General features: G+C 46.3%; 1 protein-coding gene across 52 annotated transcripts in view; it reads right to left on the reverse strand.

The window, feature by feature from the left end:
* The window catches only part of Ablim1 (actin-binding LIM protein 1), a 296,678-nt gene that overhangs the window by 15,170 nt on the left and 262,776 nt on the right, over positions 1–18,732 (reverse strand). For 33 of the 52 annotated variants that reach the window (XR_015621691.1, XR_015621685.1, XR_015621690.1 and 30 more), the window contains 3 exon segments: positions 16,608–16,643; positions 14,325–14,454; positions 1,462–1,509 (listed from right to left, as the gene is read on the reverse strand). Coding sequence is in view for 44 of the 52 variants with exons in the window: in NM_001395155.1 (NP_001382084.1) it covers positions 1,462–1,509; positions 14,325–14,454; positions 16,608–16,643 (214 nt within the window). In the remaining 8 variants the exon portion in view is untranslated. 52 annotated transcript variants of the gene reach the window in all.

Below are 18,732 nucleotides of genomic sequence, written 5' to 3' on the forward strand. Positions count from 1 at the left end.
GTTAGCACAAGGCTGGACCTCTATGTAAAAATGAAGTAAAGTGACTTTCCCCCCCCCCTCGTAAATGTTTAAGAATCGAGTATCAGTTTGGGATATAACATCTATTTTCTAGCATGGAGCAGGTTTTGCGGGACACACCCTGGAAGGCGCTGCTTTAGCAGTACTGTTGACTAATTATTCACAACAGTTTGAAAACCAGGACTCAGGCCAAAGGAACAAAGCCATTCCTCTCACGGGAAGCCTAACACTATCTAACCTCTGGGACCTAGGCACCAGAGATTTTAATATTACAGACATCTCTAAACTGCTAAATCTAACTGGGTATTATCACTGTTAAAGGAAAACAAAACAAAACAAACAAACAAACAAACAAAAAGCATGACTTCAAGTAGTACTTACGCAGTAGAATTGGTGAAGTCAGTAGTTAGACATTCACATGTTAATGAGTGTGTGGGAAGACATTACACCATAAACAAAAACAAAAACAAAAACCACGTTAATAAACTTAAAACGCAAGCGTGGGATGTAACACCTTAAATAAAAAAAAGAAAAGGAAAACCAACAGTACACACTTCTCCTGCTTCCTAGAATGTTGGCCTACAAGTTGTTCCCTGTGTACTTTCAGCTGATATTGGAAGCCTTACTTATTCCTGACTAGATTTTAGGGACAGCCTTCAAATTTCCAGATACCTCGCTGGAAGGCTGTCCGTCTAAGCTACAGATTTATGGCAGATAAACCCAGAGAGGCCTGACAGTAGTGGGAAAATGAAACTCATTTAAAAAAATATATACTGCGATTTCTTAGATTTTTCTTAGATTAAAAAGAAAAAACAAACCTATGTTCACAGAAAAAAAAATCAGTAAATCCACCCCGGTGATTCTTCACGTCTAGAACTGTGAAAGGCACGCTTATCTAAATGACGGCTCCTTGCAGATGAGAATACTAAAACATAGCGAATTTCTTCTGCCCATGAACTACACAGCCATATCTGTAGTAAGGGACAGGACCTGACTTCTCTGCTTGTTTCCTTTCTACTACAGGGCTTGTGTCTTGTAAGAATCTTTGCAGGTGGTTCATTTTTACTAGCTTTAATTGTTTGAACTATTTGCAAGCTCATCAAATTTATTTTAAAAGTTTGGCTAGATTACATAATGACTATAAAAAAAAAAAAAGCTATTTGTTGTCCTGTGACCACAATTCCCCTTTTCTATGGACAGGAGGATACAATCTGTCAGTATCAGAACTGGGTTAGAAGTTCCCTGATTGAGCCGAGTGCTCTCTACCAGGCAAATGGCTTTTAGGTCAATATTTGTATCCTGTCAGATTATACGGGCGTCATCTGCACTGCGCCCAGCTTCAGTCATTCTCAAAGCAGCAGCAGCAGGCAAGCCTTTCGGAGACAGCCAAGAGGAGTGCAGCCGACTCAGCCGCTTAAAAGCTAAGGAGGAGAGTGAGTTTACCATGCTGTTTGTAGATGGGTGGTTTTCGGTAAATGTTGATCCCTTGATCTGTGGAAATGAAAAGCAAAGATGTGTGATTATGGGGACCAGCTCAGAAATGGAGAAAAAAAAAAAAGCAAAAACAAAAAGCAACAACAGGCAAACTTAAGATTGAACCGAATCCAAAGACTCTCAAACAAAAACAACCCAGAGGGACAACCTTTGTATTACAAAGACTGAGTACACTGGGGGGAAAAAGACCACAGAAACGAGCCGAATCTACACATAAATGACGTAGAAGCCTTTGTAATACATCACGGCACATGAAGGGTGCCTCTTATTCTTGAGCCACTTATTTTACATACAGACTTCACTGAACGTGGGATCGAAACAGGAAGCGATGCACGCGGTGGAGATGCTGAGATGGTGAGGAAGACATAACGAGTTTGGGGAAAAGCAATCCCCAAATTGCTACTGTCTAGAAATTGAGCTGCCAGGAGTTACCAGTGGCTCAATTTACCATTTGGCTTAATGAGAGGAGCAATGGAGAGCAATGTGAAGGGCTGAGACTAAACACAGCAACACGGGGTGATCGACGAAGTCTTAATCCAGAGGGGCCGAGTTTGTGTTAAAAAGCAAGAAAAGAAAAAAAGCAGTGCAAAAACTGCTATCTGCATGACTGCACAAATGCCATCTGATTACAACACCACTTCACTTTGACTAAAGGCGCTCAGACATTTCCAGAGTTCTCCCTGTCCTCCAAACCCCACTCCCAGTCTTAGGCACTGTACCTTGGAGGGGAGATTCTTCATATGAAAAACTTCAAATGTACCTGACAGGTTTTCAAGATTAATGGGAAAAAAATGTTTTAAAGGAAGTCCTAGTTAAGTGGTTCCAATCTCACTCTACCTTCCTGACTTGCTGAGTATAAATATTCAATCCAGATAAGCACAGCTATGAGAACCGAGTGGGTCATTTCTAAATCTTCTGGTGACCCCAGATGGCCGGTTGCTCTCACAGACTGAGCTAACCCTGAATAGGCTTTCCAGTTTCTGATGGCAAGGTGTTATTTGAGCAGCTAGCTAGCACTGTGACTACCAGGTTAAAGCTTGCAGTGCGAGCCTAAATTGCAAGATACTTTTGTATCAGTGGTGGTGACTTGCTTACTGCCTAGAAACGCTGCCCAGCTGAGACAATGTTACAAGTCTTAAGGGACTCTCGGGTGTGTGTGTGGTTCAGTCTTCGGGATGAGAATATAGCTTCATGGCTCTTAGGATACTTTGTTAATGACAGTGAACCACAATCTGACATCCTAGGAGCCACAATTATGAAAAATAAAATCTTAACCAAATCTACAACCATTCTTGTTGATCTTTACTCTCTCTGGGCCTCCAAGTCTCTTTAAGGACATTGAGGGCTCAGCAGGAGAGCACTCACCGAGGATTAATCCCCAGCCATGAAAAAAAGCATCTTTTAAATTGAAAACTGTAAGCCTTCAATTTGGTCCCACCAATGTTAACTTAGACCCTTTGGAAGGCCAGATCCTGCAATTTAGTGTTTGTCGACCGTGGTATCTCGATGAAGAAAAATGAGAAATGGAGACAGACGAGGTTACAAAGCTACATTCTACACCGCGACAGGACACCAAGACACACTGTGTCAGCTCCTACCTGGAACATGGAAATGTTTAGGGGCCTGAGCGTAAGTTGGAGTTAGAGGGCGGCTGTCGGGCCGGTAGGGGAGAGGGGAGTTCCGGCCGCTGGACGGCTCATTGCCTCCAATGAGAAGAATGGAGAAAACAGAATGAGAGAGGGAGGTAAAGGAGAGAGCCACACGCATCAAAACTCAACACAAAGAGCTGCAGGGAGGGAATGTCAGGAGGGTGAAACAACGGAAACAAACTGGTCTGTCAACTTGGCTCGTAGAGGTGGCGTCAGGTTTAGTTTCCAAAGGGGAGGTTTGAGCTTGGGGAGAACCAGGTTCAAAGCAGCCAGCAGCCCGGGAAGCACCATTCCAATGGCATGCAGTGGAGGCCATGAGCTCCGCAAACCGATCAGATGCTAAGTATGTGGGAGGAGGGAAAGCCACTGGCTACTGATTCAGGACCAGTTGTCAGGTGCTTAAATCCCAAACATGTAGGTGGATGGGATGTGCAGGCCCCGCCTCGGCTCCAGGTACAACTGCTTCCAGGCACGGGAGGGCTGACCATAAGAATATGTTTCTCTTGAGGTTAAGGCTAGATGCCTTGGTGGTCACCCAGTCCTTCCCCTCACCGTATGAAGTAGTCTCATTGCAGGCTGGGTTTCTGTTTACCCTGCTCTGAAATATACAGAGGGAGTCAGACCCCTCCCTGCCACACCCCCGGGGACTACTTAGACCTCTCTTTGCATTGCTCCCTCTGGCAAACAAATCAATCACTGGCATACTAACTGAACACCCAATCATGACCAGCACAAATCAGGGAAGGAGAGAGATTCCTACCTCTGCTTCTCCGATCTCCCTACCCTGGTACTGTTACACTCACAGAACTGATGTGCAAGCTCCGAGAGGAGACTGGGGCTCTGTCAGTTCTTCAGGAAGCTCCTTAGAGCACAGAAAAGGGCCCTGGTGAGCTGGAAGCAATGGCCTAGAAATCCAGGATATCGTGGGCTAGGCTGTGACAAGGCTCTAGCACTGAAAGCTGTGCGCAGAGGAGACACTGTCTGTGGGGCATGGAGGATTGGAGCTTGGCTGCAAAATCCTCAAGTGCAGACAGGGACACACAGGCACACCCTTCCCTCCTACTGTCTATAGGAACGCAGGAAGAGCATATGAAAAACTAGGAAATGAGCTCATCATGTCCTAAGAGAACATGGCAGAACACCGAGGACCACCAAAAGCTATGGTGTGGCACGTAACTTTTGCTATCCCACCTTTGCTCCAGGAACAAGCTATGCTACTGGCCCCCACCCTGCATCCTTTGAATCCACGGATAAAACACACACAAACACACACACACACACACACACACACACACACACACACACACACACACACACGCGTTTATTTTCAGCTTGCCTTCTTGGCACAATGCTGGGCATTACTAAACTCCTGCAGCTAGCCTGCCCTTATACTCTTGGCTCCACACCCCTCACCTGCCCTAAACCTTAGTTGCTCAAAGTTGCATCTCATCCCAGCTAAACATCCCTACCCAAGTGCCTGCCTATAGGCGCGGCCACAGGCCACTGCTGCTCCTCCTGGGATCTCACATGGCTGCTTGGCTTTTCTCTGAGTGGCTAACACTGTTTTTTTCCCTTGCCTCTTTCTTGCCTCCAGGGACTCAGAAGTCCCACCTAGCTCTTCTAACCAGCAACTGGCTCATGGCTTCTTTACTGACAGATCACAAACCAATCGGGAAACAGGACCTTAGCATCAGAACCACCCCTACACTAAGGAATTATTAATGTGATTTGCTTTCACTGCTATTTCTACAAGTGTTTATTCAAGATGCAACTCTCTTTTCTAGGAATCCGGTTTTCAGTTTTTATAAGCCACTTTGTAGGCCATCTTTTCGTTTGCTTGGCGGTGGCCTTTGTAGTACAAATGTTTCAGATCGCTTGTTATTTTAGGCCCTGGGATGGAGTGCAGGGCTCTGTATACTCCAGTCAAGCATTCTACCCACTGAGCTAATCACTTCAAGGAAATCATAGATTGTCAGAAAATAGTCTCGGCCAACTTCTTCAAGTCGAGCCATCCCAAATCTGGCTAGCAATGCATGAAGGAAGTTGATTGCTGGGGCTTTCAGACCGGCTGAGTGTTTAAATGTCTCAGTACAGACATTTCTAGGTCACCCCAAAACAGATATGAAGTAAAATGTCACAGTCTTGGAATATGAAGAGCAATAGCTAGATCGTGTCTGACAAAATGTACACAGCAGCCAGGGAGAGAAGGGCAGGAGGGGGAAGGTCATGGCTTCTGTTTACTAAGGCTAGAGCTGAACTAGAACTGAGTCTCCTTCTTTCTCACCAATATCAGCTCATTCCCTGGCCAGGATAATTCTCCAAGAAGGCATAGAGATGTCCCATTCTCCACTTATTGTAACTTAGAGACTGGTGTCATGAGACCCGGCCACTGTCAGTTCTGAACCACACAGTTCCCCGCCCTTGATCTGCCTGTAACCCTCATGTTCGGAAGAGGGTTTTTGCGAGTTTGGTCGGATGAGCACCCAGGAACCCATCCTGATGATATTGATTAAACAATGTCATATACACTGCTGAAACTCAGCATGTGCTGGGCAGAGCTTGAAGGCTGCTAAAGGCTGGTAGCAGTTCCAATCGTGAAAGCGTTGTGTCAGTCGGACCCCCTTCTGCCAGGCGGTAGAAACCTATCACTTTTCCAAGGGTGAAGACTCTGGGAGGTTCTGCGCTGAGGAGTGCTGTCAACAGTTGTGTGGTTGTTGCTTTGACTGGTTGTGAATCCTCAACAAGGACAGACCATTTCAGTTGTTAAAACAAAACAAAACAAGGGGGCTGGAGAGATGGCTCAGTGGTTAAGAGCATTGTCTGTTCCCTTAGAGGTTCTGAGCTCAATTCCCAGCAACCACATGATGGTCACAACCATCTGTAATGGGATCTGATGCCCTCTTCTGGTGTGTCTGAAGACAGGGACGATGTACTCATATAAATAAAAATAAAACAAAACCCACCAGTAGCATGAGCAAGTCTTTGGGAGTAGATTTAATTTTATGATCATTTAAAATTCCCCACAGGACTAAAACAGCAGGCGAGAGTGATTTCTAAAAAGCACTGACTCCTCACTGGAGCCCAGAAAGTATCTAAGAGCAGACAGAACTGCTTTGTTTTGTGTCTGTGTCCTGCTTGAGGCTGTCCCTAAGAAGAGTCTGTCTACCTCACCTACACCATCCCCACTGAGGCTGCAAGCACAGACACAAGTTGTCTTACACTGACTTTCTCTTTAGGAACAATGAATCCTCACAGGACAGACAATATCCAAGATCTGAAAGATTATCCACTGTGCAAAAGCTACACCCTAAAGTGGATCACATCACAAGAAATACCACCCCTGGGTGAAAAGAGCAGTTAACGAGCTGTCAACCATCGTGTGTGTGTGTGTGTGTGTGTGTGTGTGTGTGTGTGTGTGTGTGTGTGTGTGTATGCATGGGTGTGAATGTGAGGGCTAGGGGTCAGCTTTGGGTGAGTACTTTCCTCTATTGCTCTCCAGCTCAGGTTTTTAAGACAGAGTCTCCCAGTGAATTGAAACCTCCCATTTTGACTAGGCTGGCTGGCCAGTGAGACCCCAGGATCTGCCTGTCTCTGCCTTCCCCATGCTAGGGCTACAGGCATGCACCATCATGTCTGACCTTCTCATAGGCGCAAGAGCTCTGAACTTAGGTCCCTACGCTTGTATGGTACACACTTCACCTGTGCCCAGACTCTCAAGCAGGACTAGAGGCACTGTGTGCCTCTTTCCTTGCTCCTGTCCCTCTGTGCTGAGTTTTCCAATGCGTTGTCGCACCTCCTCTGCCTGCCTTCTCCACCGCTTACCTCTTCCCCTGGGCACCAGGATGGGCAGCCACGCCCAGCTCACTGGGTTTACCAGAGCTGGGACTCTAAACTCTGTGACCTAAGAATTCACAGTAACTCACGCACCATGGCGGTTTAATGAGGAAACAGGCTGCCTGGTAGACAATACTGATGAATTCCAAATTCTCAGGTCCCGAACTACCAAAACTCTGAGCTATTGGGGTATTTGTAGAAGAAGGAAAAAAATCCTAATATGAACATGTCTCTTTTCTAAAATAGACACTCCAAATGATTTGACGTCTGGTCTGCAGAGATGGCTCAGTGGTGACGAGCTCTGCCTGCTCTTCCAAAGGACTTGGGGTTCGATTCCCAGCACCCACGTGTCAGCTCACAACAGTGTGTAACTCCATTTCCAGGGGATCGGACACCCTCACAGAAATATGTATGCGTGGCCAAACACCATGCACATAAAAGATGAAGTGAAAAAAGTTAAATATCACAACTTGACTCTGGGTGGGAGAAACACAGTGGGGGGGGGGGTCTAAGACAGTCTCTGTTTTGCTTAGCACTTAATCAAGCTAAGTGCTAAGCGAGAGAAAACATCCCATTTGGAAGGGATATCCACATTACCCCCCACAGCCTGGTTTTCAGTGATCTCAGGTAAGCCAGCAAGATGCTACTAGCACGCTTACTTTCCTCATTCTTAACTCTTAGCATCTTCCTTGGCAGCCTAATAAGCCAAACCACTAGTCCTGGGGAGAACGCCACTCACAGGATTCTTGATTCAGACATTTTCCTCTGACCTATTCTCCGTTTTTTTGTGGCACGAGTGCTTTGGTGACTAAGTCTGAAGGGTGTGAGTTTGATGAAGTGCTGCCTGGCTCCCGGGGTGCTTGCTCATATTCTATGGCTGTCTGGGGGCAGAGCTCAGTGCTGGCAGCCTCTGGATTTTTATGACAGAGTGAGGGTGTCAGATCCCCTGGAACCGGAGTTACACACTGTTGTGAGCTGACATGTGGGTGCTGGGAATTGAACCCAGGTCCTTTGAAACTTCAGTAATGATCAGATTACTTTCAGGTAATGTTGAGTATATGTTTACCTTATAGCAGCACTATCTAAAACAGCAGCTCCCAACCTTCCTAACACTGCTACCCTTCGATATAGCTCCTCACGTAATGCTGACCCCCAATCATAGAATATTTTTGTTGCTACTTCATACCTGTAATTTTGCTACTTTTGTGAATCATACTGTAAATATCTGTGTTTTCCAGTCGTCTTAGGTACCCCTGAGAAAGGGTTGGTTGATCCCCAAAGAAGTCACAACCCACAGGTTGAGAGCTACTGATTTATGCATAACAAAAAAGACACCTTTCAAATGGCCTTGATCTATGTAGCCTTCCTGTTCACGGCCTCCTGGGCATGGGATGCAATGTCTTAGAGACTTTCAAAGGGGAAGGGAGACAAGAAAGGCAGCAAACAGAGCCCAGGCTTCTGCAGATCTCTTAGGCATGAAGCTGTCTGAGTGGCCCAGCCAGGACTTTCCAATACAGAAAGAGACTGCAAGGCTGGAGGACCTCTCAGGGCATAAGATGAGGCCACTGTTATAGAGAACGGATGGAGGAAGTCGGTGACGCAGGCACAGCCTGAGAACTGCCAGCTTTATTTATACCATGCATTCAGCTCACTGAACCCCAGGGGCCTGGACTGCATGCAACAGAAAGGAGGCCCAGGGAGTAGATTTGGCCAACCAAAGGGTAGGTTCCCACTGTCAGAGGGACAAGGGGCAGGATGGCCATCTTTCTGTAAGTCCTTCCTGATGCATACACATTAAAACTGAACACCACCACCACCACCACCACCACCACCACATGGTAGCCAGCTAAGCTCCAAGATCAAAAGTAAGGCTAAGTCTGGGCTGCCTACAACCCTAGCCCAGAGAAGGCTGAGGCAAGCCTGGGCTACATAATGAGTTCTAGGCTAGCTTCTGCTACTTCATGAAATCCCGTCTCAAAAAAGAAAACAAAAATTAAATGCACAGACAATGTGCACTGAAAGATATCTGTGGCATACTCCTCCAGTGAGTAAGCTCCCTCCACTCTGAAGTCCTCAAAGGTGGAAAAGGTTTCCCAGGTACGTGGGAACATGCTTCTCAAAATAACTGAGGAGAGGGGCTGGAGAGATGGCTCAGCGGTTAAGGGCTCGGACTGCTCTTCCAGAGGTCCTGAGTTCAATTCCCAGCAACCACGTAGTGGCTCAAAGCCATCTGTAATGGGATCTGGGTTTGTCTGAAGACAACTATGGTATACTCATAATCATAAAATAAATAAAGTTTTTTTAAAAAACCTGAGAAGTAATTCCTGGGAGAATCTGGATGTAGCCACTCACTACCTTAGACATTGAAAGCCTTGAACAGGAAGGTCCTCAGTTGTATCTGTTACATTTCAGGTCTGAAGTATAAAAACGACTCCACATAAATTAAATACAAGCATATATCTAGTAAATGGTGAAAGAGAACAGTAAATGTTTTTAGGTATAACGTCAAGGTCATACTAATTCCTCTTGACCTGCTCCCCTCTATGATTTAAACCCAGGATTGTCTGACTACATTTGAAATGTCAAATTCAGGCTCAAACAGAAAGAACTCATTTTGCATTTTTGACGCCAAAACTCACAGAACTAATACAATTTTTTGTAACTATTTGATGTTTCTGCTGGAGAGCCAAAATCTTTGTAATTTTATCATTTAAATGACTGAAAAAGTCTTTATGTCAGCCTCAACGAGAATGCAATCTTCTGGCTAAAATTTTGCTTTCACATTTAGAGTGCATGCAGATTCATCCCAAAGTGAGCATGCCTCATCTGGAAAATCCCTCTGGACACGGAAGGCCTGCAGTCTAGTCCAGGTTCCGCCTTTTCCTCGCTGTGAGCCTTTATGCAGTTATCACATCAGGAACCCTGCTCCTAGCTCTCCTGACTAGGCCTGTATCACAGGAATGCTCTGACAAATACGTGGGATGATTTCAATTTAAAAAAAGCTCTAAGGTCTAGAGCTGTGGCTCAATCTGTAAATGTGCACATAAGTCCTGGTTTGATACTCAGCACCACATGAACTGAGCATGGGCACACAGCCTTATACCCTCACACCTAGGAGAACGGCAGGAGGGTCAGGGGTTCAGGGTCACTGGCTTCCACATAGGGAGTCCGAATCAAGCCTGAGATACAGACCTGAGCACCATGCTGATGACTGCACACTGACTGTAGGACACCTTACCCCATACACCTAACAGCCCAGGAGAGAGCCCCTGTCCCTATGATTTATAAGTGAGACAGCGTTCTAAGGGATAAGGGTCAGTTCAAGGTCACATAGCTAGCATGTGGCAGAGACAATATTTAAATCCAAGATGTGAGTGTCCCAGACCCACGGAGGGCCACTGATAGTCTTCAAGGTATTGTGCTATTTGGACATAAGCTGTGTGATTTTAAAGGGCTTATTCAACAAAAATTACCTTTCTGAAAGGCCAAGTACATCATAATCAGACAAAGCGGTTTTCACTACTTTAGTGGGTCAAAATGAGAAATGTTTACCTTGATTTGGTCAAAAACTGACATATGAGGCGCTCATTAAAATACACAGCGAAGTTTTTTCCTCAGTAATTTCTTTATGGTTATATAAAAATCCAAAAAAAAAAAAAAAGGTTCTCGGATATAAAAACTCCCCCCTCAATAATGATTTTAAAGAGCCAGTCAAGACTTCTGGAAAGTGCTGTGCCTACCCCAAAAGTTCTGCTAATGGTAAATGATATCTTCAGTCATATCATCTTCCTTAGGGAAAAAAAAAAGCAACTTATTGTTATGTGCAGGATGGTTTGTCTACACAAATGTATGTGCACCATGTGCATGCAGTACCCAGAGAGACCAGTAGAGGGCACTAGAGACCCCCCCCCAATTGATTGTGAGCTGCCATGTGGGTGCTGGGTACTCAACTCAGGTCCTCTGCAGGAGCAGAAAGTGGGCTTAATCACTGAGCCAGAGATAACTGCACACTGAATTCCTAGTGCGTCTACACTTCAGGAGTCACCCATTCAGGAGTCCAAGTAATCTAAAGGCGAAAGTCTGGGTAGGCTGACGACAGTGTTCAGGAGTTAGAGAAGTATTCCATCCACTCAGCAGAGTCAGATGTGCAGGCTGTGAACTGGGGACACAGAACCCTTGACGGCCATTTCTGTGCTTGCCTCTACCTCCTCCTGCTGTTTCTGTTGGCTCATGTGGTTCAAATCAAGATGACCACAGCAAGTTAGCAACTCTCTGGGGACTCTTCACTTGAATGGCCTTTCACAGCCTGCCATGGGCTCTCAGTTCCTGCAGGTGGACAGCCCAGGGCACAGGTGGCTACTGAAGCTGCATATGCAACAAAGAAGCTACTGAAACTGCATATGCAACAAAGAAGCAAACAGGCAGGGGCCACACGGGAGGAGAGAGGAGAGGTGCACAAGAGGCAGGAGGCAGAGCCTCTTTAGTCATCACATGATTAAATCAGAGTCACTCGCCTCAGGAAAAGAGGGGGGAGGGGGAGAGAGAGAGAGAGAGAGAGAGAGAGAGAGAGAGGAGAGAAAGGAGGAGGAAGAGGCAGAGAAAGAGAAAGAGGAGGAAGAGGAAGAAGAGGAGGAGGAGGGTGGTAAACAGGCTACACTGTCCACACATATTTGTGTCATTCAATGGTTTATCACTATGAAGACAACTTTTCAGTATTACTTCATACTGCTGTGTTTTGCAGAAACATATCACAAATGAAACCCAAGAGAACACCCATATATATATATATTATATTTTGCCACTGACGCATACAAAGACAAAATACTAATATATATCTTTCTAATCGGTAGGAGCTGGGTCTTCGTTCCTAAGTACACACCCCATCGCTTCGGACAGGGCTCTTGGAAACGGTGCATCTCTCGGAGTGCGAGATGCCATGCCAGTTCTAAGGCTGCGGCTGGGGGCAGAGAGGGCACGGGCGGGCAGGCATGCTGACGGGTGGGAAGCTCAGTGGCTCTCACTCTCGGAGATACACCTTATTAGCCTTGCCGGGGGAGCTAATAAATCTCCACTACACAGGCCAGGCAATCGCCGCCTGCGAGGCCCCGCCTCCTTACCTTTGACATGGGGGAGGAAGTGGTGTCGGAAGGGGGGATTGGGGCGGGTGTCGCTGTGGGTGGAGCTGAAGCTGCTGGTGCGCAGGGGGGACCACCTGTGCACACCAGGAGACAAGAGCTCTGTGCGGCGGGGAACCAACCAACCAGGGCAGGGCGAGGTGGAAACAGAAAAGAAGAGAGAAATTAACATGGGAGCAGGGCAGGTGCCCGAGGTGGGAGGACGTAAGGAGGGTTAATCAGGAATCTGAAAAAGGAGCAAGGCAAGAGGGTTAGGAATGGACCTGTGGAAGGGGCTGGGCTAAGGGCAGAACCAGCAGACAGCTCCATGTGGACACAGACTCAATCTCGGGGAATAAATGGCTTGTTGAACGCGCTGTCCGGGACACTGGCACAGCGATGTTGACCACACAGCCCCAGGACCGAGCACAGCATGGAGACTCAACAGCTGCTTTTAAAGTGTAGTCAACCAACGGATCACCTCTTGGAAATGAGTGCAAACAGCGGACAGTCATTTCAAGAAACCTGAAGAAGCATACTTAAATGCAAAGGTGGTGTTTTTCAGTTGCAGGCTGATCCCACTGAATACTGCGTTCTATTTCCCGTTTCTTATGCATAAGGAAATCTCAGTTGTGTTAAGCAGAGCAGGCAGTTACATAAGATGCTGGCAGTGGTGGGGAGGAGTCCAGTAGCTCAGAGGGAGAAGGGTCCATCACAACTCAACCCAGACTCTGGGAATTAAAACACCACCCAGCACCCAGAATTTACAGGGTGGATACTTGGTTACACAGACATCACAAATACGTGATTGGGTTAACTTTGAGGCATCAAAAATGTCTTACTGCTAAGCGCTTGGTGTCTTGCACATGTGTGCTATATTGGAAGAGGAGGTGGAGAATGTTCTGGGGGCTGTAGCACAAAAGCCATGACAGAGGCGACAAAGCTTTCTCCTGCCCACTACGGACAAGGCTTTTAAAGGAACAACCGTGGCAGAGAGGCCACGTGCCACTCTGACAATGTCAGGGAAGGATTTAGTGGTCTCAGTATAGGTCACATGTAGAGCAGTACCAGAGTGATTTCAAATTACCAAAAGATTAAATTAAAACTCACGGCTGGATACAAATAAAATGACTATAGTTACATCCTGAAAAAGAATATCCTCAAAATATTCATTTAATATAATTTGATAAATGCTAAAAATATGTTTAAGTCTATTTGTGGGTGGGTGTGGCACTGAGAATTGACCCCAGGGCCTCACACATGGTAGGTAAACCCTATACCCTAAGTCACACCTCAGCCTTGTCCAGAGAAACCCGTCGATCAATGAAGGATCCAGTAGTTTTCAATCCTCTATGACCTTGAGAAAACGGCAACCTTTCTTTACTCTGATCATAACTATTGGTTTTAAGTCTTGAATGGTTTATTTATAAGCTAGAGTTTGCATACGTATGCTTGACTGGCAGCCAGAAACTTAAAACGGAGTCCTTCTAGATGTAGAGAATCGCAAGTTCTTTTGGATGCCTCTCCACGACTCTTGTTTCTCAGGGGACTCTGATCTGTGCTGGGACTTCCATTCGGGCCCACACACAAGAGCTCCACTTACAGCCTGAGGGACCGAGACCTCTAAAGATCAGAGACTTCACACCTGCTACCATAGGATAGCCACTCCATTCCAAGGTTGATTTCAACTCTTGGGACTCTAAGTGGTCTCAAAGTCACCCAGTGGGACCCTCAGGCCTTGCTCTAGAAGGGGCTTAACCACGCATGCACTTGGTGTAACACTGCAAACCTAGGTGAGGGTTTTAAACTTTCCAGTCAATGGCTAACATTGGACTTCAGATGATGCCGATAAAATTTAAAAAAATTTTAAAAAGTTTAAAAAAAACATATTTTCTTTCAGAGATCTTTAAGTTTCAGGGGAATGAGATTTTCATCCAGTTCTTTAAAAACAGCCTTTGTTCTCAGCAGGTCAACGTCAAAATGAAATTTAATAGCTCACAGCGAACACAATAATAAAATAACTGACTTTCAAAGACATAATACAAAATAAAAACTGACACCAGCTTTCATTTTTGTTCTTCCAGAGGGCTAGGAATATTTGATGGCCAGGTTTTGTTTTGTTTTGTTTTTTAATATGCTGCCAATGGAGTGAAAAGAAAATCACACAGATACATATTTATCATGAGGAACAGATCCAGGGAAGAGCGATCCTTACCAGGTCGGTGGAAGTGCTGGGGCGAGCGTGACGTGGTTGGAGTGTAACTGTGTCGGCTGTACACAGGGGAGTTGATGGAGCCCTGACTGGTGGACCTGTGGATCATCCGATCCCGGCCATCCTGAAAACCCTGCGGAAAGGTTTGAGAAAGCGTGAGTCCGACACATCTTCCCACGATTCCTGGACGTTTCTAAGTAAAACCCAGGCCGCAGTGGTAGCCGGGGAATCACCATTATAAGTGTCTTTGCTCAGCGTTCAGTAAACATTCACGTGCATGGGTGTTCACAGTCAACAGTCACTGCAGTTATTAAAATTTAAGGTGTGAAATCTGTAAGTGCCAACAGTGCTAGAAGGACAGTTCCCATAGTCACACTGACGCTGTGATCTGAGGCTCTACTGTGTGTCCACATCAGATCCATAATGGTTTGTCTTCACCATCAACTAAACAGATCTACAATCACCATGGAAAGCAGTCTGTGAGGCTGTTCCTAGGGAGATTAACACTTTCGAGGAAGAAGGAAAGGTCCACCCCGAATGTGGCGGCACTGTTTCTGGGGCAGGGATCCTTGACTGAACAGCTGTGAGACAGGGAGCTGAGCACCAGAATTTCATCTCTGTTCCTCACTGGGACGACCAGCTGCCTCCTGCTGCTTAGCCTCCTGCTGCTTAGCCTCCTGCTGCTTAGCCTCCAGCTCCTTAGCCACGCCTTTCCCACCTTGAAGGACTGCCAGTCAAAATAGGCTTTCCCTCCCCCTGGCACTCCCTTTCTTCACTCCACTGCTTCTCTGGAGTGTTTTATCACAGACACCAAAAAAGTGCCCCAAACAGATCTGCAAACAGTGAGAACAGTAGATCCCAAGATACTACAGACCCCTCCGTGTTTGCTGGTGAAGCAAGGACCCCAGGAAGTCGTGGACCCATCCGCTGACACGCAGCAGGTACATACAGCACTTGCTCCTGAACCAGAGCCCTGACACTAAGTTCAGTGCCAAGGCCTCGTGGTGTTAAAGCCTCTTCTTTATATAAACTTGATGTGCCTGAAGAACAAGTTGGTGTTTTCCTGAGATAGTCAACTACCTCTCAGCCTGTGGAGCAGCCCAAGGAAATAATTGTAAGCACCTTCGTGATGTCATGGGGGCGAACCTTTGTATTACACCCTCGATGAATTGGAGAATAATGAAGAAACTGGAGACTATTGCTTTCATCTAATGTAATAGTGCTGTTGGGATGCTACCTAGGTCCAAACTCAGAAAAGGGTGCACTAGGCAGCAGGCACAAAAGATACCTGTCTGTGCAGAGATATGACTGAAAATAGTTAAAAACAAAGAAACAACCTGGAGAGTTCAAACAGTGGCTTCCACTCAGGGATTTGCTGTGCTACAAGGATTTTGCCTGGCACAGCACTGTAAGAATATGAAGGGACAGGTGAACAGTGGCTTCAGTGAAAACCTAGAAAGCAAGGCTCTGGGAGCTTGACGGCAAGCGACAGGGGGATCTGACAGAGGTCAGTCGCAATTGCCTGCAACAAAGTAACCACCAAACCTCTTGGAGCACAGCATCCACTTGGAAGCTGGTGAAATGCAAATGGAAAGGCTATGAAAATTTCCGGAGTGGATGGATGGTTGCCCTATACATTGTTTACAGCACTCTGTCAGAAACAAAAGTGCCACAGACTTTCCATCTCAGATTACAGAGAACCCGCACTGTAATCAGTTTGATAAAAAGTATCCAGCAAGGCTGCTATGTAGTTCAGCTGGTAGTGTTTGCATGCACGAAGCCCTGGGCTTGATCTCCTAGCACTGCATAAAAGAAGCATGGTGCATGCCTGTACTCCGTGTTCAGGAGATGGAGGCAGGACGCTCAGAAGTTCAAGTTTCTCCTCTGCCCCAGAGTGAGCTCAGGCCAGCTGGGCTCCTAAGATGCCGTTTAAAAGAGAAAAAAGGTCAGCCCAGAAGAGGTGGCTACCTATGAGATGCTTTAGCTCAGATTATGCTATACCAGCCTCCAGTCATTCGGATTATGTTAGAGTGTGTATCACAGAAGTGCAGACACACAGGGGCCCAGAGACCCACATTGGACAATGGCTTCAGCTCAAGAGCAGGTCACTTTTACTCTCTTGTCCTCTCTGTGTGCTGCTGGCATATGGTCCTGGCTGGTGTATAATGTAATCCTGTAACCATCATAATCAGTGTTTCTGTCCTTTAGTACCTATATGCCTTTCAAGTACAGACAAGGTCCAAGCCACTCCCAATCCACCCAGGAATCTGGCCAAACAATACTTACTTCTGCAGATGGAGTTGGAGACAAAGTCCTTGGAGACTGGAAGAAAAGAATTTTAAGTCAGAGCATTGGTTAACTCCCTGCCAGCTTTGAGAATGGTAAAAGCATCATTGTAAACACACAAGTCACCTCCCATCAAGTCCCATCACAATAACTTCCTGTGACCCTCTGTTCACACTTTCCTTCACACCTCCTGTGACCCCCCTCTGTTCACACTTTACTTCACACCTCCTGTGACCCCCCTCTGTTCACACTTTACTTCACACCTCCTGTGATCCCTCTGTTCACACTTTACTTCACACCTCCTGTGACCCCCCTCTGTTCACACTTTACTTCACATCTCCTGTGACCCCCCTCTGTTCACACTTTACTTCACACCTCCTGTGACCCCCCTCTGTTCACACTTTACTTCACACCTCCTGTGATCCCTCTGTTCACACTTTACTTCACACCTCCTGTGACCCCCCTCTGTTCACACTTTACTTCACACCTCATGTGACCCCCCTCTGTTCACACTTTACTTCACACCTCATGTGACCCCCCTCTGTTCACACTTTACTTCACACCTCCTGTGACCCCCCTCTGTTCACACTTTACTTCACACCTCCTGTGATCCCTCTGTTCACACTTTACTTCACACCTCCTGTGACCCCCCTCTGTTCACACTTTTCTTCACACCTCCTGTGACCCCCCCCTCTGTTCACACTTTCCTTCACACCTCCTGTGACCCCCTCTGTTCACTTTCCTTCACACCTCCTGTGACCCCCTCTGTTCACTTTCCTTCACACCTCCTGTGATCCCTGTTCACACTTTCCTTCACACCTCCTGTGACCCCCATTCACACTTTCCTTTATACCTCCCACGAGCTCCCATTCACACTTTCCTTCACTGCACTAACTTCCCTAACATTTCACTGCCTGTCTGCTTCTTTGCTGACTGGCTCCTGTTTGACTCTGTCTAGTTCCCAGTGGCAAGGGAGGAGACTCAAGGACTAGTTTTCAAATGGGTGAAATGTTTACAATTGAATCCAAAAGGCCTTTTACTAGAACTATAAACAGAATTTCAGAGGACTTGGCCTGAGCAAGGTGTGGGGTGAAGCACCTCTTACTTTTAGGATTTGTTCCTCTCCCACGTTATTATTAGGAGCTGACGGGCTACCTTACTCACCAGGCTTCCTTAGGATCCTCAGGAGCTACAGCCTATCACTAGGGCTCAAAGCTTTGATGGGTAAGGATGGCCTTCCTACAGAAGAAGCTAGGCATGATCTTGCCAATGGTCAGCTTGATCTGCCCACTCACATACCTTCTAAATATGCTAACAATTACATCAATTTTAAGTTTACTCTTTGGGTATGAATGAATATATGTGTGCAACTTGTGTCTATACGTGTGTGTACATGCATGCATGTGTGTATATGAATGCACGTGTGTATATGCATGCATGTGTGTGAGTAGGTCAGAGGTCAATGTCAAATGCCCTTTTCAATTGCTTTATATTTTGAGAGAGCTCTCGATGGACCTGCAGCTCACTGGTTCACACTTGGTGGAGAGCAGACCCCAGGAATCCTCCTCTCTCCACTTCCCAGCACCAACATGACAGGCACATGCTGTCAAACTGGGCTTTTGATGTGGGTTCTGGGTATCAAATTTAGTCCTCATGTTTTGTGGCCAGCACTTTGCTGACAGAGCTACCTTCCCATGCCTTCTGTGTCTTTCAAATAACACACGGTTCTACAAAGTAAATGTCATAACCGATGGAAGAGGAACAGAGGAGCTCATAGCCTTTATTCAGTGGCAAGATCCATGCATCCAAAGGAAGCTTATTAATGTATCGGATTTCCGTCCCAAAAGGGCATCCATCCTCTATGCACAAAGAAAGCCATGGGCCACACGCTAGGTTGTCACGTAACAGTGGCTTGTGAGAACTGGCAGGACGTTAGCACTTTTGTCAGATGTCAAGAACTGGTCTAACCTAATGATCTCACTGCTTATGGAAACCCGACAGGTTACTTTCCTGAGTTAGTAGTCAGAGGCACAGTCAGATTTGAAATGATCTAAACTTCGTCTCCAAGCCAAACCTCTGCTTGATATTTTGCTGCTCCAGAGGGAGCTATTGGGTGAACACAAAA

Source organism: Rattus norvegicus, chromosome 1 (genome assembly GCF_021556685.1).
Source record: "Rattus norvegicus strain SHRSP/BbbUtx chromosome 1, alternate assembly SHRSP_T2T, whole genome shotgun sequence".
Classification (NCBI taxonomy): Eukaryota; Metazoa; Chordata; class Mammalia; order Rodentia; family Muridae; genus Rattus; species Rattus norvegicus.